This window comes from Ovis aries, chromosome 3 (genome assembly GCF_016772045.2).
Source record: "Ovis aries strain OAR_USU_Benz2616 breed Rambouillet chromosome 3, ARS-UI_Ramb_v3.0, whole genome shotgun sequence".
Lineage (NCBI taxonomy): Eukaryota > Metazoa > Chordata > Mammalia > Artiodactyla > Bovidae > Ovis > Ovis aries.
In genome coordinates, this window is record NC_056056.1 from 225,731,780 (window position 1) to 225,757,945 (window position 26,166).

The 26,166-nt window shown below is 61.0% G+C and overlaps 4 protein-coding genes and 1 long non-coding RNA gene across 12 annotated transcripts; 2 read left to right on the forward strand and 3 right to left on the reverse strand.

Moving 5' to 3' along the window:
* Nucleotides 1-373: 373 nt before the first annotated feature.
* LMF2 (lipase maturation factor 2) lies at nucleotides 374-4,783 on the reverse strand. The gene is made up of 14 exons (XM_027968279.2): nucleotides 4,660-4,783; nucleotides 4,018-4,271; nucleotides 3,888-3,916; nucleotides 3,528-3,745; nucleotides 3,274-3,452; nucleotides 2,722-2,863; nucleotides 2,461-2,595; nucleotides 2,285-2,390; nucleotides 2,117-2,213; nucleotides 1,856-2,038; nucleotides 1,593-1,761; nucleotides 1,383-1,494; nucleotides 1,214-1,310; nucleotides 374-1,120 (listed from the first exon to the last, which is right to left on the reverse strand). The coding sequence occupies exons 1-14, from the start codon at nucleotides 4,751-4,753 to the stop codon at nucleotides 824-826; spliced, it is 2,112 nt and encodes a 703-aa protein (XP_027824080.1). The 5' UTR covers nucleotides 4,754-4,783; the 3' UTR covers nucleotides 374-823.
* Nucleotides 4,784-5,149: 366 nt separating this feature from the next.
* Nucleotides 5,150-15,036, forward strand: NCAPH2 (non-SMC condensin II complex subunit H2). Of its 7 annotated transcripts, none has more exons than XM_027968283.2 (20): nucleotides 5,150-5,349; nucleotides 8,422-8,523; nucleotides 10,606-10,661; nucleotides 10,748-10,832; nucleotides 10,906-10,974; nucleotides 11,070-11,146; nucleotides 11,220-11,353; nucleotides 11,565-11,648; nucleotides 11,943-12,178; nucleotides 12,908-12,979; nucleotides 13,165-13,231; nucleotides 13,376-13,483; nucleotides 13,555-13,608; nucleotides 13,752-13,822; nucleotides 13,901-13,994; nucleotides 14,079-14,150; nucleotides 14,229-14,284; nucleotides 14,367-14,498; nucleotides 14,589-14,738; nucleotides 14,804-15,036. In XM_027968283.2, exons 1-20 carry the CDS (start codon nucleotides 5,242-5,244, stop codon nucleotides 14,942-14,944), a joined length of 1,968 nt encoding a protein of 655 aa, XP_027824084.1. In that variant the 5' UTR covers nucleotides 5,150-5,241; the 3' UTR covers nucleotides 14,945-15,036. The 7 variants fall into 7 exon arrangements, with proteins under 7 accessions (XP_027824084.1, XP_027824085.1, XP_027824086.1 ...); XM_027968284.2 differs by having other exon boundaries at nucleotides 14,082-14,150; XM_027968285.2 differs by having other exon boundaries at nucleotides 12,039-12,178.
* Nucleotides 15,037-15,186: 150 nt separating this feature from the next.
* Nucleotides 15,187-17,088, reverse strand: LOC101121590 (protein SCO2 homolog, mitochondrial). Of its 2 annotated transcripts, none has more exons than XM_004007055.6 (2): nucleotides 16,761-17,088; nucleotides 15,187-16,027 (listed from the first exon to the last, which is right to left on the reverse strand). In XM_004007055.6, exon 2 carries the CDS (start codon nucleotides 16,012-16,014, stop codon nucleotides 15,214-15,216), a length of 801 nt encoding a protein of 266 aa, XP_004007104.2. In that variant the 5' UTR covers nucleotides 16,015-16,027; nucleotides 16,761-17,088; the 3' UTR covers nucleotides 15,187-15,213. The 2 variants fall into 2 exon arrangements, with proteins under 2 accessions (XP_004007104.2, XP_004007103.2); XM_004007054.6 differs by having other exon boundaries at nucleotides 16,581-17,088.
* A 179-nt stretch (nucleotides 17,089-17,267) lies between these two features.
* LOC114114100 (uncharacterized) lies at nucleotides 17,268-19,579 on the forward strand. The gene is made up of 2 exons (XR_003588966.2): nucleotides 17,268-17,797; nucleotides 18,403-19,579. It is a non-coding gene; the product is annotated as an uncharacterized LOC114114100 (long non-coding RNA).
* Nucleotides 19,580-20,478: 899 nt separating this feature from the next.
* On the reverse strand, nucleotides 20,479-22,932 carry CIMAP1B (ciliary microtubule associated protein 1B). Its single transcript, XM_027968287.3, has 7 exons — nucleotides 22,731-22,932; nucleotides 22,211-22,351; nucleotides 21,918-22,121; nucleotides 21,547-21,651; nucleotides 21,340-21,461; nucleotides 21,099-21,239; nucleotides 20,479-20,956 (listed from the first exon to the last, which is right to left on the reverse strand). The coding sequence occupies exons 2-7, from the start codon at nucleotides 22,317-22,319 to the stop codon at nucleotides 20,840-20,842; spliced, it is 798 nt and encodes a 265-aa protein (XP_027824088.1). The 5' UTR covers nucleotides 22,320-22,351; nucleotides 22,731-22,932; the 3' UTR covers nucleotides 20,479-20,839.
* Nucleotides 22,933-26,166: the final 3,234 nt, after the last annotated feature.

The window sequence follows — 26,166 nt, forward strand, 5'->3', positions numbered from 1 at the left end:
GAGATGCAGCGTGAGGACCCTGCACTGCCCCCGAGATGAGGAAGTGGGGGCAGGAGCGGGGGGGGGGGCAGTGTTCTGGCCAACTCCCCAACCTTCACATGGCCCCAGGCCCCACGCTGCAGCTCTGATCTCATAGCCTTGACATGCGGAGTTGACAGGTCGGCCAGGCCATGCTGGACTGCGGCTCAGGCAGCACCAGGCCGGGCTGTCGTGTCCATTTCACAGATGGGAACGTTGAGGACTAGACTGAGAAGGCACCCAGGAAGCCTGGTCAGCGATCAGCCGGACTGTATGTGGGCTGTGTCCACTGTCAGAGGCAGAGAGGCCGACCGCCCTCAGGCTTCCCCATGGGAAGGAAGTGGCAGGAACGTGGTCAGACACAATTGCCTTTATTGGTTCACGGATCTGGATGTGCAGACAGGCTGCTGTAGAGGAGACCTCGGGGTGTCTTCCGTCCTTTCCACAGCAGGTTAGCCTCATCCCACCCCACCTCCAACCAGTGCGCAGGAGCCAGGGTCGGGGTTCCGACTCAGACCCCTGCAGTGCGGGCAGAGGGCAAGGGTCCCCGATTACCACGTCTGGGGACAGACCCTGGGCCCGGTCACACATGGGCCTCCTGGGCCGCGGAGCAGGCCAGAGGGTGTCCTGGGACTGGACATGGTGGGGGTTGGGGGATGCCCTTGAAGCAGAAGGGCTGGTGCCCCCAACAGGCCAGCACCCTGAGCTGCATCTGCGTGGCAGCTGGCTAAGGCACGGTGGCTGGGCGGTCCTGCGGCAGAGAGCCAGAGGCAAGCGCGACCCTGACCCTCTCAGGACGCGTGGCTCACGGCGACTTCTTCCGCCGGGGGGTCTGGGAGCTGCTGCTGATGTTGGGGGCTGGGGAAGCTTGCTTGCTGGCGGCTACCGAGTCCTCCTGGGAGGCTGGCTTGTGCTTCTCCTCCTTGCTCCGAGGCAGGGACTGCGGGCCCAGCAGGGCCTGCATGACCTTGATGGCCCCCACAGCCCCTAGGAGCCCCCAGAGCAGGGCGGGGGCCTCCAGGGGAGACAGCTGTCTCCGTATCCAGTGGAGGGCCTGGCTCAGGGTGTTGCTGGAGCTGCGGGCCCGGGGTGGGCTTTTGTCCTGCAGGACAGGATGGAGGAAGGTCCGGGGGGTCGTCCCTGTGGGCCGGAGTCACCCCTGCGGCCCACCCCAGCCTGCCTGACTCCTTCCTACCTGAAGGCCAAACTGCCCGAGCAGCACGTCCAATGCTGGGTCCCCGAGGGACACGGATGGGAAGAATTCTTCCACCCACTGGCGTCGCCACCACCGGCTGCAACAGCATGGGGGGCTCAGGTGGGGCCAGCTCGCAGACCCCCGCACCCCTCCTAGTGCCCAGACTCACCCCTGCTCCCAAGGATGTGAGAACCAGTACTTGTAGCGCTGGGCCCGCACGTACGTGGGTGGCTGCTTGTGGAAGGGGTAACTGGGCGTGTGGTTCTGGATGAGGCGGATCACTGAGGGCGCAGGGGCACAGCTCAACGTCCGCCCTCCCCGAGGCCCCCCTCGGGTCTCCCAGACGCCCCACAGGCTCCGCCCCTCCACTCCGCCTCACCAGGCGCCTTGCCCTGCAGCAGGCGGAGCACCAGGCTGGCGAACCAGGGGCTGTGTGTGTGCGGGCCCAGGGCTGCGAACCACATCTGCCAGTCGAGGCGCGGCTGGTGGGGCACCACGATGGGGGGCGGCCGGCTCAGGTTCCCAGGTTTGTACATGAACTCGATCTCCTGCCGGGCAGGGTCCCCTTCAGCACGGCTGGCTCCCCCTTCTCTCCCCACCCAGGCCTGCGGGGTCGTCAGGCACCCCGGGCAGGGGCCTCACCGTCCACTGGTGCCCATCATAGCTGCCCTCCAGCACCACCTCCGGCCGCCCACCCAGGCCTGTCATTCGGCGGAAAAGGCCGTAGGAGTTGGCCAGCTGCAGGTGCTCCACGGTGCCAAACAGGCGGTGGGCCCCGGTCCAGAGGCGCCCATGGCTCGAGGGCTCCATGTAGGAATAGGGCACCTGGAGGCAGGCAGAGACTCAGCAATGACCTTCCCGCTCTCTCCTGCCTCCCACCCCTGGCTCCAAAGGACTACCTACCAGGCTGATCAGGAACAAAGCCACCGTGGCAGTGCCAAGGACGGACAGCGGCACGGCAGCACAGAGCTTCTGCAGCGACCCTCGCACCTGCACCCACCTGGGGGCGGAGAACAGAACTGCAGTCAGGCCCGCCCTGCACGGCTGCACCCACCCTCCTGCACCACATACCTCCAGAGGGCGGTCAGCAGCTCCCAGGCCAGAGAGGCCGCGCCCAGCCACATGGTGGGGAGGGTCACCATCTTCAGCCACTGGGAGAACTGGTGGAAGGTGAAGGCTGCAGAAAGAAGCGGGCGTGAGGAGGGACGCCGCAGCCTCCAGCCTCTGAGCCCCCAGCCGGTACTCACTGGTTCTGGACCGAATGACGTGCTGCTCCCAGTCCACCTCCAGGCCGAAGCAGTGCACCACGCCGTAGGCCAGCAGCCCGTAGACGGCCAACTCCAGCAGCAGGGCCAGCACGGCCAGCAGGGCCTTGGGCCAGGCTGTGGGCCAAGACAGTCACGGTCGGCTGGGAGCAGGGCTGGAGGGTCTACGGCCTGGCGGCTGGGGCAGAGCGAGGCCACTGGGCGGGCGGCACGGCTGGCAGTCTGGGGCAGGCGCACACTCACAGCTGGGCGTCCTCTTGCGGCGGCTGGTGCTAGACTTGGCAGCCAGGTGTGTGTCATCCAGGAGGGCGGTGGCGAGCACCAGGGTGAGCAGGTTGAAGAAGTTATAGTTGCCAGTGATGACGATCAGGACTTGCAGCAAAACCTGGAGACGGTCTGGACTCAGCTCCCGGGGCCGCTCCCTTCCCGGGCCCTCCCGATCTCCCCCGCTAAGCTCTCCTGCAGGCCCCTGTGCTCTCCGAGTCGCCTCCTGGCCTCTGTTCTCCCACTCCACTTCCCCTGCCTTCGCTTACCCCCTCGAAGGCTCCCACCAGCACCCGGAGAAAACCCAAGCTTGGCGTGCCTCACACGGCCCTTCCTCAGCCACCCCTGCCGACCCAGAACAGACATCCTCCACACAGGCACACCTTCACACCCCAGGCTAACGAGCTCCTCTGCCCACGAGGCCCTTCTGACTGCCCGGCAGCAGACACCCATCCCCAGTGGAGCCCTCTGGGCAGTGCAGAGCAAGGTCACGTCCTGCTTGTCTTTCTGATGGCTAAGGACCCCATCGACCTGGGAGTAGAAGGCAGCCAACCGCAGGCGGCGAACAGGAGCGAAGAAGAGAGGGGGCACCGCGATCTCGATGAGGAAGGTGGCCACCACGCTGAGCTTGTGCAGCCAGACGGGCAGGCGGTGGGCAAACCAGGCGGCCGGCGTGGGCAGGCACTGAGTCTCGTAGTGGTAGGTGAGGGCTGCAGGGGACAGGTGGGCGGTCAGGGCTGGGCAGAGCCCCCAACACTGCCGCACATCCAGGGAGGGACCCTCACCAGTGAGCCCCCACCATGCGGGGCAACGGCTAGTCAGCTTGACCACACCCGAGGCAAACATGAGGCGGAACAGCAACCAACGCACGAGCCAGAAGGCGAGGCCTTCATGGGGGGAGACGCCTCCTGGCCTGCCCTGGGGGGCCTGCTTGTGGTTGGGGGGCAGCCCCAGAGGGGCTACCAGCACGGCCAGGAAACCTGTCTCCAGCAGCAGGGAATCCCTGTGGGGAGAAAGAATAGCACAGAGGCCCTCCTCCCCATCAAGGCTGCTCCCCTAAGGGGATCCTCCTGGGAGAGACAAGCACATCCCAGCCCATCTCACCCACCCAGCCTTCTGTAGCCCCAGACCCAACATTCACTCACCACTGGAAATAAAGAAACACCTGGCCCACCTGCAGGGAGAAGGGTGGTCAGGAAGCTTGGGCTGGGGAGAGGGCGGGTGGGCCTGGAGGAAGCTGGAGGCAAGGGTCCCCAGTGGCACCGCCTCACTTGCCTGGCAGACAGACAGGTAGGCGGCCCAGAGCAGCAGGTACACGAGGGGGTGGCGCAGCGGGCGCGTCAGCAGGGCACCCAGGGCCAGCACGGTGCCCAGCAGGCTCAGCAGCTCCAGGCCCTGGGCAGTGTCCAGCCCCAGAAGCGGGGCCTCCCACAGCAGCGTGGGGGTCTCCCACAGCTGCTGCCAGCGGCCCTTTCCCTGGGGCCGCAGTGTCCTCCGGGCAGGCAGTATGCCCTCCGGGCCGTACAGGCCTGTGGGAGGACACATCAGGGCAGGCCCAGGAAACGGCCCGCGGAGACGAGACTCCCCCCACCAGCCAGGGCCTGCGGATCTGCCCTCCCCAAGCCAGGTCGGGACCCGCAGATTCTCCCTCACGACAAGTCAAGGCCTGCAGACCCTCCAGACCCTCCCGCCGAGGTCAGAACCCACAACCGTGCTGAAAAGGACCCCTGCACGCCTGCCTACGGCCCACATCCCCGCGACTCGCAGGACACAAACCGCAGCCCCCGACCCCATGCATCCGGGCCTGGACCTCACTGCCCCTACACATCGGTGTGTCGGGCGGGGAGATGAGGGGGTCACAGGACCCAGGTTGGGGGGGGGTCCCGCCTGCTGGCACCCGGCTCTCGGCGCCCTCACCCGGGATCTGCGTGTAAAGGGAAGCGAAGGCGAACATGAAGACGGCGGCCACGCCCTGGAGAAAGAGCTGCCGCGGGAGCCGAGAGCCCGCCATGTCCGCTACGCGGCGGGCTGGACACGATCCGCGGGTCCGCCCGGCCCCGCCCCTCCGCGCCGACCCCGCCCCCCGCGCCGGCCCCGCCCCTCCGCCCGGCCCCGCCCCCTGCGCCGGCCGCGCCCCTCCGCGCCGGCCCCACCCCTCCGCCCGGCCCCGCCCCCTGCGCCGGCCGCGCCCCTCCGCCCGGCCCCGCCCCTCCGCGCCAGCCCCGCCCCGCACCCCCGCCCCGGCCGCAGCTGCAAGCCCCACCCCGCCCACCGCCGCCGCGGGCCCCGGCCCCGCTCACGCCCCGCCTCCGGCGCGTCCTGCGCCCTTTCCGGCGTGAGGAGGCCGCTCTGCGTCAAGTTGTGCGCGCGTCGCTGCGCGCTACGTGTCTTCCTGGGCGGGAACAGCAAAATGGCGCCAGAAGTAGTGGCGGGCTGAGTGCACCGGCCCGTCGAGAAGCCGGCGCTGCGGTCCCCGGGCCGATCCGGCTCCTCCCGAACATGGAGGACGTGGAGGCGCGCTTCGCCCACCTCTTGCTGCCCATCCGCGACCTCACCAGGAACTGGGAGGTGGACGTGGCGGCCCAGCTGGGCGAATATCTTGAGGAGGTGAGGGCGGCCCCGGGGAGTGGCGCGGGGCGGGGGCCGCGGGGCTCTGCCGCCTCTCGGGCGTGTGCCGCCTCCGTCTGGCGCGCTGACTGCACTCATCCGCAGGCTCGTTCGCTTTTTCCTAGCTCCGTCTCTTGGCCCTCGAAATCACCCCTTACTTGATTAGCCTGGAGCTGTCATTAGAGATCGCTTTCTGTTAATGAGCCTTGAGGTCGATCTAGTGAGTGGCGACCAGCACTTTTCTGTAATAGAGTAGGAGAGAATTTGTGTGCATGTGTGGCTGTGCCAGAGGTCTGGGTTACGATGCAGGAGGGAGATCTTATGTTAGACTTCCAAGCCCGTGCTCCACCGTCAGCATTTAACCCCTCCCTCATATCTGACAGTATGTCCAGACCTCGTTAAAGAGCTGTCCGCTCCATTTCTGCGTTTCACTTGCACTGCTTAGCCCTCTTGGACTGCTCTTGCGTTGATCAATAACGACTTCCTTCCCACCACATCCAGGGGTCACCAGAAGAGCCGTCTTGTTCAGCTCAGCAGCATTTGATGAGTTGGTGGCATCCTCTCTTTGGAAACAGGTTTTGTCTCCTGTCTAGTCTCACTGTTGAACTCCTCAGGGCGTGGCCTGAGCCATCTTTTTACACATTTCCCCTAAACCACTTCACTTATTTCCATGGTTTTAAGTACCACTTGTATGAGGACAGTTGCTGGGTTTGTTTATTTACTCCCCCCTCCCTCGGTTTATAGTTCCATTCCAGGCCTTTTTCCTGATTCTGGTTTGCGTATCCAGCTTCTTAATCTTGACATTCTCGCTTAGACGTCACACCAGCACCTCAGGTTTAATAGAGTTAAAGGAGTTGTCGTCGTTGTTCACTCGCTTATTCATGTCTGACTCTTTGTGACCCCATGGACTGCAGCATGCCGGGCATCCGTGTCCTTCACCGTCTCCTGGAGCTTGCTCAAACTCGGGTCCAGTGAGTCGGTGCTGCCATCCAACCATCACATCCTCTGTCGTCCCCTTCTCCTCCTGGGGAGGGGTCTTTGTAATGAATCGGCTCTATGAATCAGGTGGCCAAAGTATTGGAGCTTCAGCTTCAGCATCAGTCCTTCCAATGAATATTCAGGACTGATTTCCTTTAGGATGGACTGGTTGGATCTCCTTGTAGTGCAAGGGACTCTGAAGAGTCTTCTCCAACACCACAGTTTAAAAACACCATTTCTTTGGAATTGATCATCAACTTAAAGGAGAGCCCCTTGTTTTCCTGGTCAGAGCTCAGCCTTTCTGGTCTTGGTACACAGCGCCAGTGTTCCTCAGAGTGAAAGCTCAGAGCTCGGGAAGCCTGGCGCTGCGCACGAGCTGTCCCGTGGCTTCTATCAGCTATGTCACCAGAACTTCAGTTAATCTCTCTTCCATTTTCTCAGATCCAGGCCACAGGCTGGCTCCCATTCATGTTAAAACCTTATTCTTGGACTCCCTACTCTTATTTTTGGCTCTATCCAATTCACGTTCCACCCAGCAGCAAGTGCGACACTTTAGAATCAGGCCGCAGCACTGCCCTGCCTAACACCCCTTTCGATTGCTCCCAGGATAGAAGCCAGGCTTCCTTCTCTGCATCTGGCTCTGCTCACTGTCTTAGCCTTGTCTTAGGCTCTCCTCCTGGAGAAGGAAATGGCACCCACTCCAGTGTTCTTGCCCGTAAAGTCCCGTGGACGGAGGAGCATGGTAGGCTACAGTCCACGGGGTCTCAAAAAGTCGGATACGACTGGGTGACTTCACTTAGGCTCTTCTCCACCTGTTCTTTGAACCAATCAGTCTGCAACACCGAGGCTCATTCCTGGCTGCACTTCACACACACACACACACACACACACACACATCTTCTCCACCTGTTCTTTGAACCAATCAGTCTGTTCACACACACACACACACACACACACACACACACACGTTTTCTGTACTCAATGGCGACATTTTTTTGCCCAGTTCTTTTTATGACTGATTCTCTCTCGTCCTGCACGTCTCAGTTTAAATATCAGCTGACTGCCATGTCTAAAACAGTTCTCTGCTGTAGCACCTTCTGTATTTCAGAATGCTCATCTTCAGCTGGTCTCTAACTTGTTGATGGTCTTTCCGCACTAGAATTTAAATTCTGCCTGAGCAGGAACTACCTTCATTCTCTCTCCCTTTTGCTTAATAGAATGCCTGGCACACAGTGGGTGCAGAATAAATGTTGAGTGGACACTTGATCTGGCGACTGACCTCTGCTTGAACACACAGTCTCCTGAGAGAATGCAGAGGACTATGCTAGCTGGAGCTGCGTTGAGCGGGGTGCTTGGGGATGCCTGGTGAACCTGCTTGCTTGGTCTGCCCCTCTCCTGCTTCGTATGTCCACTTCCCCAAACGTTTTCTGTCCCCTGAAGCCCTCGTTTCTCTGCCTCTAGTTTTGCCTTCCTCCGCCTTTCATTTTCCACACAGCTGCCAGAACATTCTTTCTTACCTTAGAGAAGCTGGTTTAGATGGGTTTGGGGATTGTTGGCATGTGGTTGGTGGACACAGATTTAAGGGGTGGTGAGAACCGGGTCTCAGGTGAGGCTGGGGGTCAGGAGTTGCAGAGGAAGGGGGATGACGTACTTGGAAGTGTTTCCTGCTCGAAGGATTGAGATCCCAGCATTTTGTCTCTCTCTTCCCCACCCTTGAGGGTCCCCCGTCCTGAAGTGGGGTCTTCCTGCTGGAGTTTGGCTGAGCTGGCCCCAACTAGGGTGGGCGCAGTGCGAGCACCTCTGGAGAGGAGCTGGTGTGTAGCTCTGGCCGTGTGTGGGTCATGCACTCTAGGGGCCTGCGTCTTCCAAAACACTAGGTCTTAGAGGTTACAGGAAGTCGGGGAAATCACAAAGACCTATCTTTCCCCTCCAAAAAAACGGACAGCTGGCGAGCCCCAGGCAGAGCCGGAGCTGTTCGGAAGGGCTGCATGTGGTGACGGGCACCTCGCGCCACTGGCACTGGGTGGGGTGTGGGTTGCGTGGACTGCCAGGAGGAGGGTGTGTAGACTTCCCACTGTCCCTTGTGTCTTGCAGCTAGACCAGATCTGCATCTCTTTTGACAAAGGCAAGACCACAATGAACTTCATTGAGGCAGCGCTGTTGATCCAGGGCTCCGCTTGCGTCTACAGTAAGAAGGTGGGCCCGCCTGGCTGCGGTCTGGACGCAGTGTCTGCTGGGGCCAAGGTCTGCCGTCTCGCTGGGGCAGGTGGCAGGCTCAGCCCTGTCTCAGTTGCCCCAGCAGCACCTCCCACCTCCTCCTCCAAGCCCTTGCCCCTTTTAACACGGAAGAACAGAATGGGTTTACAGTAGCAGGGTTGGGAATTCCCTGGTGGTCCAGCGGTTAGGACTCCATGCTTCCGGGGGACGGGTTTGCTCCCTGGGTGGGGGTCTAGGATGCTGCCTGCCATGCCACATGGCCCCCCGCAAGAGAGATTGTCAGTAACTGAGTCAGTGACTCTCAACCCACGCTCCAGTCCAAAGAGTCACCAGTGCCTGGGCCTCACCCACACTTACCAAGTTAGAGTCCCCGGGTGGTGGAGGTTGGGGGAGGGAGGGAGATGTCTGGATGTTTGAACTATCCTCAGTGACAGTTGGTGTTGGAACATGGGAGGGGGCGGGGAAAGGGGAGCCGGGAGAGGGCGTGGGTGAAACCCAGCAGAGGGGGAGCAGGTCGGCAGCGCGGCTGACGGGCTTGCCGCGGAGAGAAAAGACACCTCTCGGGACGGTGCCGAGAAGACGGGCCCAGGGGTTTGCAGGGCCCACGCCTGAGGCCCCAGCTTTCACACGGGGCACGTAAGTCAGCTTCTGAGAACCAGCCACTGTATAAGAAACTCGGAGAGTGAGGTGTGGCTAAAGATCAACGCTGTGGAGGGAAACGCGAAATAAAAGACGAGTTGAAAGCACCGGCAGTCCAGTGGAGGTGAAGCGCCCCTCGCTACTTGCCAGGGCATCTGTGCGCATGCTGGAGATGTTCCTCCAGCGGCACTGCCCTGCCCGTCCTCCTGTGGAGAAGCAGGGGAGAGTGGGCCACAGCACTGATCCACTCAGCTGGCAGTTTAGTGGGGGCGGGGAACGAAAGGCACGCAGAAGGAAGAGTTTAGAAATGTGTTGAGGAGCTCGGTACTGAGAACCCCTCCGGACAGAGGAGGGGAAGCCACCAGCTTGCAGGTCAGCTGGCACAAGGACCCACCTTGGGCAGCGTGAGTTATGAAGACGGTTTGAGAATTCATTGGTTTTTGTCTCAGATGAGCCTATGAAATCGGATTCTTGTGTCCTGCATTTGTCCCCAGAAGGAATATTGGCAGTTAACTTTGGAAGCACAAACATAAGCTGCGCCTGTGGTCAAATACGTAGATGGGCAGATGTGAGCCTCCAGCAGGTGCAGTGAAATGTTAACGCGAAGTCTAGGAGGTGTGAGGGGAGCGCAGGCGGTAGGCAGCTCTGTCTTACTGGTCTTCCGAGCTGATGGAAATCTGTGATCTGATACGTGAGCTTCCTGGGCCCTTGAAATGTGGCATGTGTGACTGAGGAGTCTGGCTTTTTGCTGGCTTTCTGCGTCCCTGGTGCGGGTCCTAGACCCATCGCTGGTGGGGCTGCTCCGATTCTCTGAGTCTCGGTTCACCTCGTTGACAATGAGGACAGCACCGGCGCTGATCCGAGTGATGAGACCGTATGGACCACAGTGCGGTGCGACAGACGCTTAGGAGCGCTCCCGGGCCTCGTTTCTGGGGGGTGGGATCCGTGCCCTCGGGGCACGTTGTCCTGTTGGGCGCTGTCACCAGAGGGAGGGGCTTAGGCAGTGCGTGTCTGCATCCTGCTGGTGGGTGCTTTGTGGTCAGGATCCGGAGAATCCCAACGCTCACCCCTAGCAGTGGGGCCCCACAGGCTATGGCTGCACCGTGATGGGCCGGCAGAGACCCGCGGCGCTCCCGCAGGTGGGGGCTGGTTGGCGAGCCTCATGAAGTCAGACGCGGCTGAGGGTGCGGGCTGCAGGGTTCGGGTGGCCGCAGCTGCGGCGGTGTGGAGTGAGGGCGCAGGAGGGGGCTCCAGCTGTTCGACAGTGCTGGGGAGGTGTGGCGGTTGGGTTGGAGCAGGGATTTTGGCAGCTGGACGGGCAGGAGTTTGGAGAGAACACGGGCGTCTTGGCAGCTGGGCGCGTCACGTGGGGGCTCTGGGAGCCCCTCCGTCCTCGCCCTCACTGCTGGCTCTGGTTGCCAGGTGGAATACCTCTACTCCCTGGTCTACCAGGCTCTCGACTTCATCTCGGGCAAGAAGTGAGTATGCAGGGGTGCCCGTGTGCCCGCTGCGCGTGTGGCCCGGGCGGCCCTCACCCGCGGTGCCCCTGCGCTGGTTCTCTCAGGCAGGCCAAGCAGCTGTCCTCCACGCCGGAAGGCGGGACCGTTGGGGATGCCAGCTCGAGGGCCCCCCAGGAGGCGGAGCAGAAGGTGAGGCTTCCTGGGTGTCTGGCGGTGCCCACTGTGCCAGCCGGGCCCCCCTGAGCCCTCTGTCTTCCCACAGTTCCGGGCATTGGACGACCTCTCTGACTCCTGTGCTAACGTGGATCTCAGGGATGACCAGGTCCTCAGTGTGAGTGCCCCTCCTGCGTTTAGCTGACGGGGGGTGCAGGGTGCTGTTGTGGCCCATGGGTTCCCACGGTTCACCCGCTCTTGGCCTCTGTGCAGGGGACCCTCATCCCCCTCCTGCCCAACGCCCTGGTCGCCCCGGACGAGATGGAGAAGAACAGCACCCCCCTGTACAGGTGCGGGGCGGCGCCTGCTGGGTGGACGGGGGGTTGCTGGGGAAGGGGCTCTGCAGCGCCCATGTTTTGCCAGCTGTCAGGGGGAGGTCCTGGCCAGCCGGAAGGACTTCAGGGTGAACACGTGCACACCGCACCCCAGAGGCACATTCCTGCTGGAGCCGCTGGGCGTGTCCCTCATGGAGGCCCTGCAGCCGTGGAACCCGAAGGGTGAGGACCTGGGCAGGGACGAGGCGGGCTCGCGCCCACTGTTCGGGCCTGCCTGCTGGGCGGGGCCTCTGCCCACAGCTGGCTCAGCCCCAGAGGGCCCGCGGCCTGTGCTGGGCTGTGTTCCCTGTCCCCAGTTCTGGCCGCGTGGGGCCTAGGAGGGACCTTGTAGGGGGAGCAGGGCTGACCGTGTGCGATCCCTGCTCTCTCGCAGAGCCTGGAAGGGCCGAGGAGCAGCCCATGGAAGTCTCTGTGTGCGGGAGTCCCGGCCCGGCACTCAGCACCTCCCAGGAGCCAGGTGAGAAGCGAGCTCCCAGGCGGGCCTGCGGGGGGGCTGGGGAGGGCCTCTGCGCTCAGCACCCACCCTGTCCAGCGCTGCAGCCTGGGGGGCTAAGGCTCGGGGGCAGGCCTCCGTGCCCCGGGCCCACCTTGGCCAGCTGTGCTGTCTTGGTTCAGTGGCTGCCCCCAGACCAGCTTTCTCTCTGAGCAGACAGAGGCGGCAGCATTTGAAGAGGAAAATTACTAAAAACTAAAGTGAAGCAAACAGAGCAGCGGTGTGACGCGAGTGTGCCGTGCTGTTTGCTCCCCACAGGTGACGCTGCGGCAGGGACGGCACCTCATCCCCAGGCGCAGTCCCCGCTGCCTGGCCTTCTGGCTCCCGAGGCTGACTGTCTCGTGTCCCTGCCAGGCTCCTCTCCAGACGGCCCAGCGCCCAGAGGTGGGGGCGTGGGAGAGGACAGAGAGGATGCAGAAGGGGCAGCAGAGCCCCCTGAGGCCTCAGCACTTGAGGTCCCTATGGAGCCCCTGGAGCCCAGGAGCCCTGAGCAGGTGGGACCCCGAGGGAGGCCTGCTGAGCCCCCACCCTCAGCCAGGCGAGCCCCGGTGGGGACGGCGCGTGCGTGGGGCAGGCGGTCCCCTGGGCTGCCGGCTCTCTGGGCCTTGTGCGCCAGGGCAGTGGGTGTGTCCGCCAGCCGGCCCCAGCCCCACACCCTGCCCTTTCCAACAGCAGCTTTCACGGCTCCCTCTCTGAGCAGAGCAGCTGCTGCTCTTCAGGGGTGGACTGGTGCCCAGGGGCAGCACCCAGAATGGCACTGGTCTCCAGAGCCGACTCTCGAGGCCAGGCTGGCAGGAGTGGGCGGGCCTGTCAGGTTCGATTGGTTGTTTTTGCCTAATTGCTGTCACGTCCGACTCTCTGTGACCCCATGGACTGCAGCCTGCCAGGCTCCTCCATCTGTGGGATTCTCTGGGCAAGGATACTGGAGTGGGTCGCCATGCCCTCCTCCAGGGGATCTTGCCGACCCAGGGATGGAACCCAGGTCTCCCGCACTGCAGGCGGATTCTTCACCGTCTGTTTTTCTCTTTGAGGAAGTATCTCGCCGCCACTCGTCCAGTTCCTATCGCCTAAATCTTTATTAGCTTTTCACCTTCTCGTCGTTGAACTTCCTGCCCCCAGGGGCTTTCTGCAGGGCTCCCCATGTCTGGCCCCGGAGCAGAGCTGCTGGCGGCCTGGGATCCTGGGTGGAGGAGGAGAGGGGAATCCCAGGTTTTCCTTTGCAGAGTGCTGCCCAGCCCAGGAGGTGTGCACTCCGGGAGCGGAAGGAGGCCCCGGAGCCCGCATCCAGGCTGCAGGTGAGGGGCGGGCGGCCTGGAGCCCGGCGGGGGGTGGGGGGGGCGCCCTCGGCAGTGCGTCTCTTGAGCACTCTTCCTCCCCCAGCGCTGGGCCTCCCTGCTGCAGCTCCAGGGTGCCCCCTCCCTGAGCTCTCAACTAGGGGAGGGTGCGTGTCCTCCACCCTCCTGTGTCTGCTTGTGCTCAGGACACCCCAGACCCCTGGCAGGGCCTGGACCCCTTCGACTCTCCAGATTCTAAGCCCTTCAGGAAAGGTAACGCGGCGGGCATGGCCCCTGGGCACTGGGGGTGGGGGCTGGATTCACCCGGCTTGAGTGGAGGTTGGGGCTCCACGGCCTGTGGGCACGGAGATGGCCCTGGGCTGTGGCTGTGCTCCGGGACTGCCTGTCTGCCCCCAGGCAGGCCCTACTCTGTGCCCCCCCGCGTGGAAGAGGCGCCAGGACAGAAGCGTAAGAGGAAGGGTGCCGTCAAGCTGCAGGATTTCCACCAGTGGTACCTGGCCGCCTGTGCGTGGGGCCCAGGGTCGGGTGCGGCTGTGGGCCTCAGCTCGGCCCCTGCTGACCCGGGCTTCTTGCAGATGCTGACCACACAGACAGCAGGAGGTCCCGGCGAAAGGGCCCTTCCTTCGCAGGTGAGCCTGGGGCCTGGGGCTCTTTGAGGGAGGCTGACCCCACATTGCACCGCCCCCCTCAGCCTCGGGAGGCCGGAGGCCAAGTGGACTTGGGTGGGCCTGGGCAGGATGAGGGAGCCCCCTCATGAGGCTTGTGTGCGCAGACATGGAGGTTCTGTACTGGAAGCACGTGAAGGAGCAGCTGGAGACGCTCCGGAAGATGCAGAGGAGGGAGGCAAGTACCGGCCACCATGTGGACCCCGCGGGGCCTGGTGGGAGACAGCAGTGCCTCTGATGGGCTGTCTCTGCACAGGCGGCTGAGCGGTGGTTGCCGAGGGCTGAGCAGGGGCTGTGGCCTGTGGAGGAGGACCGCCTGGAGGACTCGGTGGAAGACCTGGGCGCCGCAGGTGGGGCCTCCAGGGGCAGGCCGGGGCAGGGCTCAGCGCCCACCGCAGCCTAACTCGCCTTGTGCCCGGGTGCTCCCTTCTCAGCAGATGACTTCCTGGAGCCTGAGGAGTACGCAGAGCCCGAAGGGGCAGAGCCCGGGGAAGAGGCAAACATGGGTAGGTCTGGGAGTGGGCTGCTGGCCTGAGGAGCCCTGAAGACGGGAGGGACAGACGCTCACGGCCGCACTTTTGCAGAAGCGGAAGCCATGCCAGCGTCTCTGCGCTATGAGGAGCTGGTCCAAAGGAACGTGGTAGGCCCAGGTCAGAGTGGGGGCAGCCGGGCGGGGCGGGGGCGGGCCCTGCACCCAGCTGCTGGCCCCGGTCCTCCCCCAGGAGCTCTTCGTCACCACCTCGAAGCAGGACGTCTTCGTGACCACCTCGAGGCAGGAGCTCGTCCAGGAGACGGAGCTGAAGCAGCACATCAGGGGCTGGGAGGAGGCCATCCAGACCCTGCTCCAGGAGCAGGTGAGGCGGGCTGGGCGGGCCCCTGGCGGAGGATGGCGTCCCCTGCCGCCTGCCTTGGGCCAGCCCGGGACCCTCCCTTCCCCTCCGCAGGAGGAGCATGTGCCCTTTGACATCCACACCTACGGGGACCAGGTGGTCTCCCGGTTCAGCCAGCTCAACCAGTGGTGTCCCTTCGCGAAGCTGGTGGCAGGCCAGCCTGCCTTCGAAGTGTGCCGCTCCATGCTGGCCTCCCTGCAGCTGGTGAGTGGCCCAGGCGTCTGGGAGGGAAGTGGCCCCGGCCTCTGCTAACGCTTGGCGTCCTACAGGCCAATGACTACACAGTGGAGATCACCCAGCAGCCGGGGCTGGAGGCAGCCGTGGACACCATGTCCCTGAGGCTGCTCACACGCCAGCGGGCCCACCAGCGCTTCCAGACCTACGCCGCCCCCTCCACGGCCCAGCCCTGAGCAGGGAGCCCACGCCCCACGGACCCTGGGTGTGCGTCTGCGCCGTCTGCTTCCTGGCTGGCCCAGCCTAATAAAGTGTTGCCATCCCACCAGTCCCTTAAAACAAACCCTTTACCGAACCGTCGTGTTTAGGGGAGAGGGTTGTCTGTCCCCTGCGCCCCAGGAGGCAGCCACCAGGCCCCCAGCCCCCCGCCCGCCAGGGCCTGCAGGGGCGGCCGATACAGATCTCACGCGCACACGGCTCCGTCACAGCCCTTTAATGGCCGGGCTCAGTGCAGGACACTGCGGAAGGCAGCCATGTGGCGCCGCACGCTGTCTGTGATCTGCTCGGCCGACCGGCCCCTGCTGTAGTAGTCGGTGAAGAGGCCGTCGGGGCTGAGCAGGTAGATGGCGATGGAGTGGTCCACGATGTAGTCCTGGTCTTCGTCCTTGGGGCCAGCGCTGTAGTACACGCGGTAGCTGCGGCTCACCTGGGCGATCTGCTCGGTGGACCCAGTCAGGCCCAGCAGCCTCGGGTGGAAGTCCTGCACGTAGCGGGCCATGGCGGCCACGGTGTCCCGCTCGGGGTCCACGGTGATGAAGAGGGGCTGCACCGGGGGCAGGCCGGGCTCCGCCTCCAGCTGCCGCACCACCTGCACCAACTTCTCCAGCTCGTCGGGGCAGATGTCAGGGCAGTGAGTGAAGCCGAAGTACAGCAGCACCCACTGGCCCCGGAAGTCAGCTTTGCAGCGCACTTGGCCCCGGTGGTCCAGCAGGCTGAAGTCGCCCTGGCCCACAGCAGCCTGCCGCAGGGCCTCTGTCCGCTGCTGCCGCCGCCACTGCTCCTTCTCGGCCCTCATGGCCAGCCAGGCCCCACCCACTCCAGCCCCAATCAAGGCTGTGACAAGCAACCTGGTTCGCAGGCCAGGACCCTGGGGCTGGTCCTGCCTGCCTGTCTCTGCAGGGCCTGGCGTTGAGAAGGGCTGGTATCTCACATGCTGGGCCTTGCCTCCTGGGGTCCCAGGGAGGGCCAGAGCCTTGAGCTGAAAGAGCCTGTGCCAAGCTTTGGGTGCCCGAGTCAGCAGCAGCATGGACCTGATGCTTCTGGAAAAGAGCAAAGAGTGTCAGAAGCCAGAAGTGCCCCCATCATTCAGGAGATCCCTGACTCCACCTGGAGGACCAGCCCTACACAGGCTCTGCTGTCAGCAGCTGCTCACCTAGCACTCACCCCGGCTCAACGGCCTCACCTCTGAAACCTCAAACCCCAGCTTAGGCGTCACCAAGCGTTCATGCTTGTCCCTCTTGTTCTTCAGCCTGAGAGCCTGTCTATCCCATCCCACTCGGCCCCGGCAGCTCTCTAACAGCTCAGCCGTCGCCTGCATTTGAGCTGACGGAAAGCATCCCATGCACACGCCTCTGCCGGATTCTTGGTCATATTTGTTTGTTTGCAATAAACACCCATTTCTTAAGAGGAGGTGGGTGAATTTCTGGCTTCAACCCTCCCAAGACTGACTCCTCTGGCCCTTCTGCAGCCCTTCTCCTGAGGCCACTCCTGCCACAGTGCTCTGGCCCCCGGCCCCGCGGAAACTGCGCCACGCGCACCGCAGTCTGCAGCGCTCCGCCTGGCCCCAAGCCCCCGCCAGCCCCTCGCACGTACACTTCCAGCTGGCAGCCGGCCCGTTAGAGAAGGTTTCTGCTTGCTTCGCGCCAACTCTTCACAGCCAGGTACCCGACGGCAGCTCTGGACTCATGTCCTGCCGCTGCTTCGGTGACCTCCGTGCCTCTCTCAGGGGCCTCTGGAGATTTGCCAGGAGGAGGTCTTAGAATCCCCCCTCACCTGTTCAGGCGCTCCTGGGAGGATCCTCTCGAAGACTCCTACACGTCCGGCCTCTGCCCGTCCGACGGTTCCTCGGCTGCACGACCTTGGACACGTCCCTTAGCTTGTTCACACCACCTTCCTTACAAAACGTGCTCCAAGTTGTGCATAAGGTGGGCCTGCAGACCCAGACGTTTCCAGCCCCTCTCCTCCGGGAGCCCCTTTCACAGCAGCCTCCCGGAACGCGCCTGCGAGTCTTCCAGGTGCTCCCCGCTCACCGCGCGCCAGGGTCGGGGAGGCGAGTCTCGAGATGCTGCCGGGGCGGCACCGCGGACTACCCGCCCAGCTCGACGTCAGCGCGCATGCGTCAACGACAACGCGCTCGCGCAGACGGCCGTGTGCGCGGGCCGGCGCCGGGCGGTGCGCGTGCGCCAAAGGCGGAGGCCCGCCGGAAGTCACGTGTGGGGGCGGGGCTTCCTCCGTGGCCGTGCCCTTCCGCCGCGGCCGCGCTCGCTCGGCGCCGTCCCCAGTCGCCGGATGTGGTCACCCGTCGTCGGGTGGGGTCTCCGCCCCGCTCCCCAGCCCGGCATGCCGGCGCGCGCATGGCTGCAGGCCTCTCGGGCTTCGTTGCTGTGTCCAGCGGGCCGTGAGCAGCTGGGCCCGGGAGAGAGGGAGTCTCCGGGCGTAGGGCTGAGCCGGGGCGGGGGCATCTCTTCTTGTCCCCTCTCGGAGCGCGGTGACCCCAGGCCGTCCAGGAGCAGCCGCGCTCCCTCGCTCCAGGCCGCGGCCTACGGCCGGCTGCCCGTGGCGGTCAGAGCGGCGGCCCCGCGCCAGCCTGCCGAGACTCGGTTCGGCGTGGATCCACTCCGCGTCTCGCGTGTCGTCAGACTGCAGCCCCTGATGTACCCTCGGTTGCCGGGTCCCCTGGAGAGGGAGTTACAGAAGGCTCGGGAGGGGGCGGGAGACATCTGGAGCGGCCGTGACTGACTTCAGCGGTGGGGGTCCGGAAGAGCTTGTTCGGCGGGAGGGCCCTGGGAGTTTCCCCAGACCCGGACCAGGTCGGTCTTGCTCGGATAAGGGTCACCGGGTGGGAGTGGAGCGGGGAGGCTGGACCCTGGCTGCGGCAGGGTAAGACAGGGTCAGGCTACCCGAGTTACGAGCGGAGATAAAGAGATCCGTGCCAGCAGAGGCCACAGCCACTCGGGGACCTCTATGGGGAGGCTACACAGGCTCCAGGGCCAGTGCCCGGCTAGGGACTGCGGCCTCTCTCTACTTCCTGCCTGCCATCTTTGCAGACCGGCTGTCCACTGCTGTGGGGGCTATGTGTGGGCGGCTAAGGGGTCTGCAGGTGATGGAGATCCTGGAGCTTCCTGGGAGGTGTGGGGGAGGCTGACACTCGGATCAGTCATGAGGGATCCTGAACATGGACAGTCAGGTGCCCTATGTGATGGGATGACAGGTGCGTCAGTCAGGTCACCCTCTTGAGTGGGTGGTCAGGCATCCTCTGATGTGGGACACTGACGCTGGCTTTGGGTCAGATCGCCTGTGGCTGTGTGTTCATAGGTCAGGGGTCTCTAACATCCGGGAGGCAAACCCTGGTCAGGTCATCTGTGATGAATGGCAGGCTGTCGATGGTGGCTGTCGCATCTCTTGTTTCCTGCAGGAATCCGTCTGCAGGAACCAGCTTCCTGACCACAATACAGCACCAGCAGCCCACTCACCCCTGCAACCCTTGTATCTGGCCAACCTCCCCTGCAATAGGGCTCCCAGTGACTCTCAGTGGCCTCTAATCAGTGACCCCATCATTGACCCTGACCAAGGATTCATCAGCAACCTTGACAGATGTCCAAAATCATGACCAATGACAGGACTGGTTCTGATAAGTTCTCACTAGTAGCCCATCAAATATATGGATCAACATCCTATGGCCCAGTAATGATTGATCAGAGGCCCATTGGTTATTTAAACCAAGTCCCTATTAGTGACTTCTATTAAATTTCCATTGATGGTCTTGACCAAGGTCCAGGGACCCATGAGTAACTGATCAATATCCTCCCTAGTGATCCTTCAGAGATTCTGGCCTGTGTTTTCCATCAATAACCAAGATCGATGACCAGTTAGTAGCCTGCCTGTACCTGCCTTGGTTTCTGGGTAACAGTGAATTCATGAATAGACTCCAGCTTATCCAAGGTACCCCCATGTACCCCATTATCATCACATCTATTGCTAACCTACACAGGCTGGGCAAGGATGCTGAGTACACCTGCAGAGTCACTTCCCCACCCCCATATTTCTCCTCACCATCCCTGGTTAGGCCTCAGCTGGAGTTAAGCATTTACTGGTTGTTCCAGTAATTGTGTATGGATGTGAGAGTTGGGACTATAAAGAAAGCTGAGCACTGAAGAATGGATGCTTCTGAGCTGTGGCGTTGGAGATGACTCTTGGGAGTCCCTTAGACAGCTACGGGATCAAACCAGTCCATCCTAAAGGAAAACAGTCCTGAATATTCATTGGAAGGACTGATGAAGCTGAAGCTCCAATACTTTGGCCACCTGATGCGAAGAACTGACTCATTGGAAAAGGCCCTGATGCTGGGAAAGGTTGAAGGCAAGAGGAAAAGGGGATGACAGAGGATGAGGTGGTTGGATGGCATCATCGACTCGATGGACATGAGTTTTGAGTAAGCTTCGGGACTTGGTGATGGACAGGGAAGCCTGCCGTGCTGCAGTCCATGGGGTCACAGAGTTGGACATGACTGAGCGATTGAACTGAAGCTGAACTGATCAGTATAGTGGGTGTCCAGCTGAGGGAATGGAAAATAAACTGTCCTGGTGCCTGTTGCTGGGGTCACAAGCCTGGGGGCTGGAGGGAGAGGAGTACCCAACTCTTCTCTTGGGAGTCCTGTCTGGGGAACTGAAGGAGGAGAAGCTGGATAACTTGCTCCTGTTATTGGGGGCTGACGTGAAGGGAGATTCAGGTTCTGTCCTGGGGAGTGAGAAGCCTGGGTCCTGCCTTTGGGGGCTCTGTCTGGGCCAGGCTTAGGTCAGGACCTGCTGGTGGTTGCTTGCCTCTTTGAGGTCAGAGGTTCTGCCCTGGAGAGGAAGTTTCTTCTAACCTTGCAGCCACAGCCAGCCAGGGCAAGTGCCAGGACTCTGCCCTCAGGGCATTTGTCCCCAGGCTATTGGCACCAGGCTTCTGGCCGTGCCAGCTGCTGCCCAGACTTGGCCAGAGCTGGGGTCAGCACCACAATCACCAGATGGCCCATAGGCATGGGTAGTAAGGTGGCGGCAGCACAGAGCGGGTGTCCGACAGCAATGGGTTATCCTCAGTATCAAGGACAGTGGTGGGGCTCTGCAACGATCCTGGGGGCAGCAAATTTCTGGGCCTGACCTCTGTGTCGTGAGGTGGCCACCCCTCCCCACATAAGGATTTGCGCGCCCTGTGTACCCAGTCCAGGTCAGTACACGAGAAGCCCTTTATGTCTCCTTGCTTCAGGTGGGTCAGCCCCGGCAGCTGCTTGAACTCTGGCTCCCTCCTCGGGACTGGTCAGCAGGCGCGGGAGGGGCAGATGGGGCCAGGGGGCCTGGGGTCACTGGGGCTGCTGCTACTCTGGGCTGCCACACACACCTGGTACCTGTCGCCGCCCTGCGTCCGTGTTGCTGACGCCAAGTGCACATGTCCCGACCCCGGGCCCCTTTCTCTTCTGTGTCCCCCTCTCAGTGTCCGAGTTGGGCACGCCTCTCCATCTCACAGTTTATTTTCCGTTCCCTCTTCACCTGGATCCCTGGTCTCGGCCTCACAACCTGACCCCGGGCAGGACCCCTGTCCTATTCGGTGGCCTTCGTCGGTTCTTTTCGGATCCCAGTCGGGTCTGCCTGGTCTTGCGGCGGGTGAGAGCCTCGGGACTGATCGCTGAGCCTGAGCCGCGGAGGGGCGGGGCCCCCCGACGTGCGGGGCTCTAGGCCAATCGCCGCCTCGGGGAGGCGGGACGACTGACGCACTTCTGTCCTGACCAATCGCGAGGGCCTGCGGGAGCCTGGACTCCGCCCTCCCGCCGTCGCTAGCACAAAGAGGCCGACACGCTGCTGGCTCCAGAGGTTTTAAGAAACATCTGCGGGGCAGCGCCCGCCCAGCGGGTCATCGTCCGCCTCGGTCAGCATCGGGGCCAAGTAGTCCGAGTGCCGGATCCCGAAGGTCCAGCCGCGAGGCTTCCGGTGCTGCGGACCCAGGAGACGTCGCTGGCCTAGTGCTGTCTGCAGGCCTTGGGCTCCCGGCCCCCAAACTCGCCCCTCTGACCCTAGATCCCGACCCGGGCCCCTTTACCCGCCTCCGACCCTTGACCCTGAAACTGCAGACCACCTGGTCCACGTTGTAGGCTGCAGGGCCGGGATTCAAGGTGTTGCCTTGAGGGAACGAAGTCCGCGGCAGCATCGAGAACTGGGGGGCCCGGGGCTTGTAGACCCCAGGGTTCACCGCGTGGTAGGCGCAGGGCCCGGGTGTCTGCGTAGGGTGGGGGCAGGAGAGGCGCTGTGTCCAGCTTCTGGGCCCTCAGATCGCCAACCCCTCGCCGCGCCCCGCGCCAACCCCCCACCTCCCCGACCTTGCTGAGGTCCTCGCAGAAGCTGCCCACCGCACTGCGGCCGTAGATGGAGTAATTCGGCGCCGAGACTTTGCCGACTACGCGCGGGCCCAGGAGCGAGGGCATAGTGTAGGTCCCGGGGCCTGCGGGGGCCAGTGAGGGTGGGTCTTTGCGGACTAGCCGGTGTCCCCGCCGCTGCCCGTGCAGGGTGGGCCTTCTTGGGCTCACCTGGGGTTTGTGACTCCAGGCGGAGGCCCCAGTTTCGGGGAGCGATGGTGTGCCGAGGCGCGCTGGGGTACGCCGCGTTCCCGGCTCGCTCTGGGAAGTACCTGCCTGCGGGGCAGACCGGGGCGTGGGCCAGAACTGGGTTGGGGACCTAGTGGGGACCCGCGCCAGAGTCCAGGGATTAGGGGGAATCCGAGCCACGGTATGTCAAAGCCCGTTGAGGCTTGGAGCTGTTTTGAGGTCCAGAAGTGGGCGGGGAGGGGGACTGAATTTGGAATGTTAGGCTGCCCAAGGGGGACTCGGGGCGGTGGCGGGGGCGGTTCCCGAGGGGAGGCGACTAGGCGTTCGGGAAGCCAGGGCCCCAGGTTCCTGACCCGGTCCGGGAGTGAGGAAGGGCGCCGCGTGCCTCGGGCGGCCGAAGATGGAGTACGCGGGGCCGCTGTCTAGGCCGCGCACGGTCATGCGAGCGGGCACCAGGTGGCCTGGCCCGGGGCTGCACGATGTCTGCTGTGCCGGGAGGCGCGCGCCGAAGGTGAAGGCCGGGGCGCGGGGCCGCGACGGGTCGTGCATGATGTAGCCTGCCGGGAGCCCCAGCATCACCAGGCGCCGGCCGCTCCCTTGCCGGACAGCCCCCGCCGGCCCCCCGCCCCCGGCCCGCCGCTGGTACCGGTGCTGGGTGGTAGCTTGTACTTGGGCCCCGGGCCGCTGTAGAGGGCTCCGATGGGGCCGCGGGGCCGGTGCGGCCGCCACGGGCCGACCCAGACGTCCGAGCCCATGGCGCGGTGGGAGCGCTTGCGGCCGGCAACACCTGCGGACAAAAGGTGGCGGCTCCGGCCCCTCCGCCCCGACTCCGGGGACGCGCTCCCGGTTCCCTCCAGATGGGCCCGACTCCGGGGCGGGGCCCGCGCGTATCCCAGATACCAGAGAAACAAATGGCAGCTTTCCGGGCTCCAGAGTGGCGCGGGGCAAGGACAGCTTCGAGGCCGTCTCCCGTCCCCCAGCCCCAAAATGAGTTTAGTAGGGGTGTGTGTGCGCGCGCCAACTTTGGACGCAGCACTGCGGGAGTGGAATTCCCGGGGGTTCCGGAGAACTGAGATGTTTTAGGAACACTGAGGGAGGATAACGGGGCGAGGGGGAGATAAGGGGGTACCTGTTACCCGAGGGGGGCCCGAAGTGGATGCACTGACCTGTTCCTGTGTCTCCTGGCTAGGAAGGCAAGGTGGGGTGTCTGGATCCCCACTGCTGCAGGGCCCAACTCCCAGACCCCATTGTGTCCGGGTCGCGCCTCCTGGCAACCGGATTGACCGTCCCACCCGGCCCCGCCCCCAGCCTCTCCTCCTGGAGTCCGTGGCAGCGGCAGGCGTCCTGCAGGCTGGGCCGGGACCAGAACTCGGTCCACAACCGCTCCCCAGGCTTCACTGCTCCCATTCCGGAAATAAGTCTGCAGACAAAACCAAGTGTGAGAAGAAAGAAATCAAGCTCAATTTAATTGCTATGTGTAGAGAGAACTTTGCCTCTATTTAAACGCGTGGAATGCAAAAGCAATCATGTACTGGGCCACAAAAAAGCACACACAATTAGTAGATATAAACTATTATACATAGGGTGGATAAACACAAGGTCCTTCTAGATGGCCCACGGAGCCATATTCAATATCCTGTGTTAAACCATAATGGAAAAGAATGTAACAAAAAAAAGGAATATCTGTGCATAGTTGAGTCACTTTGCTATGAAGGAGAGATTGGCACAGCATTGTAGACTAACTATACTTCAGTTTAAAAAAAGAGCCCATACAAGTTGAATAAATAGATATAATAGGACACATGATTTGATCACAATTCAAAACAATTCTAAGCAAACAGTATAAAATGTTTTTTTAAATGATTAAATACTTAGAAATTAACAAATTACTTTTGAAAGCTAGCAGACAGGAGTGCTGAGGAAGCTGGAGGGCCGTGGCCCTTGCCAGGGACCTTCCAGCGGGCCCAGGGGGATGAAAGTGACTTGAAGTCCAGCACAGGCATGTTGAAGCACATTAAAGGATTCAATACGACGCGCAGAAGCAGACAATGCCAAGATGCAAGCGCTGGCCGATGCACACTCAGTGAGTGGGGCAATGTGCCCTTCTCCCGTGGCCGAGATGGCGGAAATTAGCTGCAGGTGTTGGTCAATGAGAGAGGGTCCCGGAAAAATGAAAGAGAGCACCACCAAGTGCTGACCTGGAACAAGGATTCCAAGGAGTTTCAAATGCTGTTGTGATTATGAGGTTCCAGAGAGAAACGCTGTGGCAGGAAGACATTCCAGTCAAGACCAGCAGCTCATCACCTTATACAGTCATCTTCCTTTAAGCCTCTGGCACTAAAATCACCACCTCCTGTGGTTATGCTAAGTGAAAGACAGCTATATTTTCTGAATTTAGAAAGACCTCCTCCAAAGCCTCAGAAATCTGTGCAGTTGGTAAGCTAAAAAGAGATCGCTTTATGAGAGAAAATGTGATGTGTGCGTGATAAGTGACTTCAGTCGTGTCTGACTCTTTGTGAACCTATGGACTGTAGCCCACCAGGCTCCTCTGTCCATGGGATTCTCCAGGCAAGATGGAGTGGGTTGCCATGCCCTTCCCCAAGAGATCTTTCTGACCCAGGAATCGAACCCACATCTCTTAAACATCTCCAGCATTGGCAGGCAGGTTCTTTACCACTAGCACCACCCGGGAAGCCAAAGAAAGAAAATGCTGTTGGCTGAAATTGACAGCTGGTCAGAACTGACTCCATACCTGTGTTGCCTGGTGGGTCTGCTGCTGCCACTTCTGACCCTCATCTTGACACGGTCCGGTGTGCGTTTCAAATATAGATACAGCGGCTGGAGGAACTTTGGATGACGTAACTCTTGCAGGTGCAGCTTCTTTAAGATGACAGATAAACTGAATCGATCTACAACTTCTGGAAGAGAAGAACAAAGGCCTGCTAAGAGAGAAATGGCCATGCACCCAATTACTGTAGTGCTCTGGCTGCTGAACAGCTGGCTCTGGTTTTGCTGCTCAATTCTCAAACAATATTGCCTCCAGAGCTGGGACTATAGAGAGGTTGTGGAAGTCTCTGGTTTCGCCTTTGCATGGTGTGCTGTCTCAGAGCCTGCACCTTGCAGATGTGTTTCTCTCAGAGAGGAGGGGAGAACGACCTCTATTTGCAGAAGTGAAGGTGCATTCCGTCACTCAGCTGGATTCCCTTCAACCAGTTCTGCCATGCTGCTGCTGCTGCTGCTGCTGCTGCTGCTGCTGCTGCTGCTGCGTCACTTCAGTCGCGTCCGACTCTGTGCGACCCCATAGACGGCATAACACCCACTTGAAATTCTCCCTTGGCATGTTTTGTAAATAGGAGCTAGGTTTAAAAAAAAATTTTTTTAAGGAATTTTTTTGCCTCATCAGTTTGCACAAATAATTCTATGAGTGGGAGAGAAAGTGTATAGAAAATGGATTTACAGAAGCGTCTGTCTGTAAAGGAAAAATAGTGCTTTGTTCTGTCCTGTTTCTCAAACACTATGAAACAATTTAGTTAATAGACATTTTTGCATCCACGTTTCAACATTAAACTCCTGAAGTCATGGCCTGCTGTCAGATTTAATGAAATCAAGCCATCTTTTGTTTCACAATCACCTTAAGTAAAGTAATTTCTAATATTTTGAGCAGCTTATGTAACATGGGCAAAATGTGCTTTTTAATTTTTATTTTAGTTTTGCAGATGCTAAGTGCCAAGTCGCTTCACTCGTGTCTGATTCTGTGCAATCCCATAGACGGCAGCCCGCCAGGCTCCGCCATCCCTGGGATTCTCCAGGCAAGAACACTGGAGTGGGTTGCCATTTCCTTCTCCAATGCATGAAAGTGAAAAGTGAAAGGGAAGTCGCTCAGTCGTGTCTGACTCTTAGCGACCCCATGGACTGCAGCCCGCCAGGCTCCTCCGTCCCTGGGATTCTCCAGGCAGGAGCACTGGAGTGGGGCGCCAGTTTTGCAGATGGTTTTCTATAAAGCACATTTTTACTAAGTCCATGTGTGAATGATTAATGATTTAAAAAATTACCAAATAAGGAACAAATATAGTGTATTTAATAAACTGTCAACCTAAACAAAAATCCAGCAATCAGTAAGACAGAAAACCAAGAGGAGCTGTGAGGTTTTTGTTTTAAAAAGCTGCAGATTTTCTGCTTAATATTCTTTAGAAGCTGAGGAAGGCTAGTTTCTTGAGGCTGATGAAATGGGACTGCTGACTAAAACAGTTAAACTCTCAAATAAAAAAGATGAGAGGACACAAGGGTAGCCTGCACAGAGGCACACTGAAGTTTTCAATAATATTTCAATTTAAATTTTTAAAAACAGGTTATTCTGTTTCCTTCGCAAAGGTTCTCCGAACTGTAGCTCCTGCATCACATGTTCCATTGTTAATTTCTTGAGGAAACTGTACCGTTTCCCACACTGGCTGCACCGATTCACATTCCACCAACAGTGCACGAGGGCTCCTTTTTCTCCACATTCTCGCCACTCTCAGTGTTTCTTGTCTTTTTTTCTTTCCTTGTCTTTTGATAAGCCGTTCTGACATCTGTGAGGCGACACTGTGGGTCTGATTTGCCTTT

Coding starts and splice junctions, on each gene's coding strand:
- CIMAP1B (XM_027968287.3), bottom strand. CDS start 22,319: ATGGGCTCGGACGTCTGGGTCGGCCCGTGGCGGCCGCACCGGCCCCGC. Junction 22,122..22,210: donor CAAGCTACCACCCAGCACCG/GTACCAGCGGCG, acceptor GGCTCCCGGCAG/GCTACATCATGCACGACCCG. Junction 21,462..21,546: donor CCTGGAGTCACAAACCCCAG/GTGAGCCCAAGA, acceptor TGGCCCCCGCAG/GCCCCGGGACCTACACTATG.
- LMF2 (XM_027968279.2), bottom strand. CDS start 4,753: ATGGCGGGCTCTCGGCTCCCGCGGCAGCTCTTTCTCCAGGGCGTGGCC. Junction 4,272..4,659: donor CCTTTACACGCAGATCCCGG/GTGAGGGCGCCG, acceptor GTCCTCCCACAG/GCCTGTACGGCCCGGAGGGC. Junction 2,039..2,116: donor CTTTGTTCCTGATCAGCCTG/GTAGGTAGTCCT, acceptor GCCTGCCTCCAG/GTGCCCTATTCCTACATGGA.
- LOC101121590 (XM_004007055.6), bottom strand. CDS start 16,014: ATGCTGCTGCTGACTCGGGCACCCAAAGCTTGGCACAGGCTCTTTCAG.
- NCAPH2 (XM_042247963.1), top strand. CDS start 5,242: ATGGAGGACGTGGAGGCGCGCTTCGCCCACCTCTTGCTGCCCATCCGC. Junction 11,354..11,564: donor GCAGCCGTGGAACCCGAAGG/GTGAGGACCTGG, acceptor GCTCTCTCGCAG/AGCCTGGAAGGGCCGAGGAG. Junction 13,484..13,554: donor CCAGTGGTACCTGGCCGCCT/GTGCGTGGGGCC, acceptor GGCTTCTTGCAG/ATGCTGACCACACAGACAGC.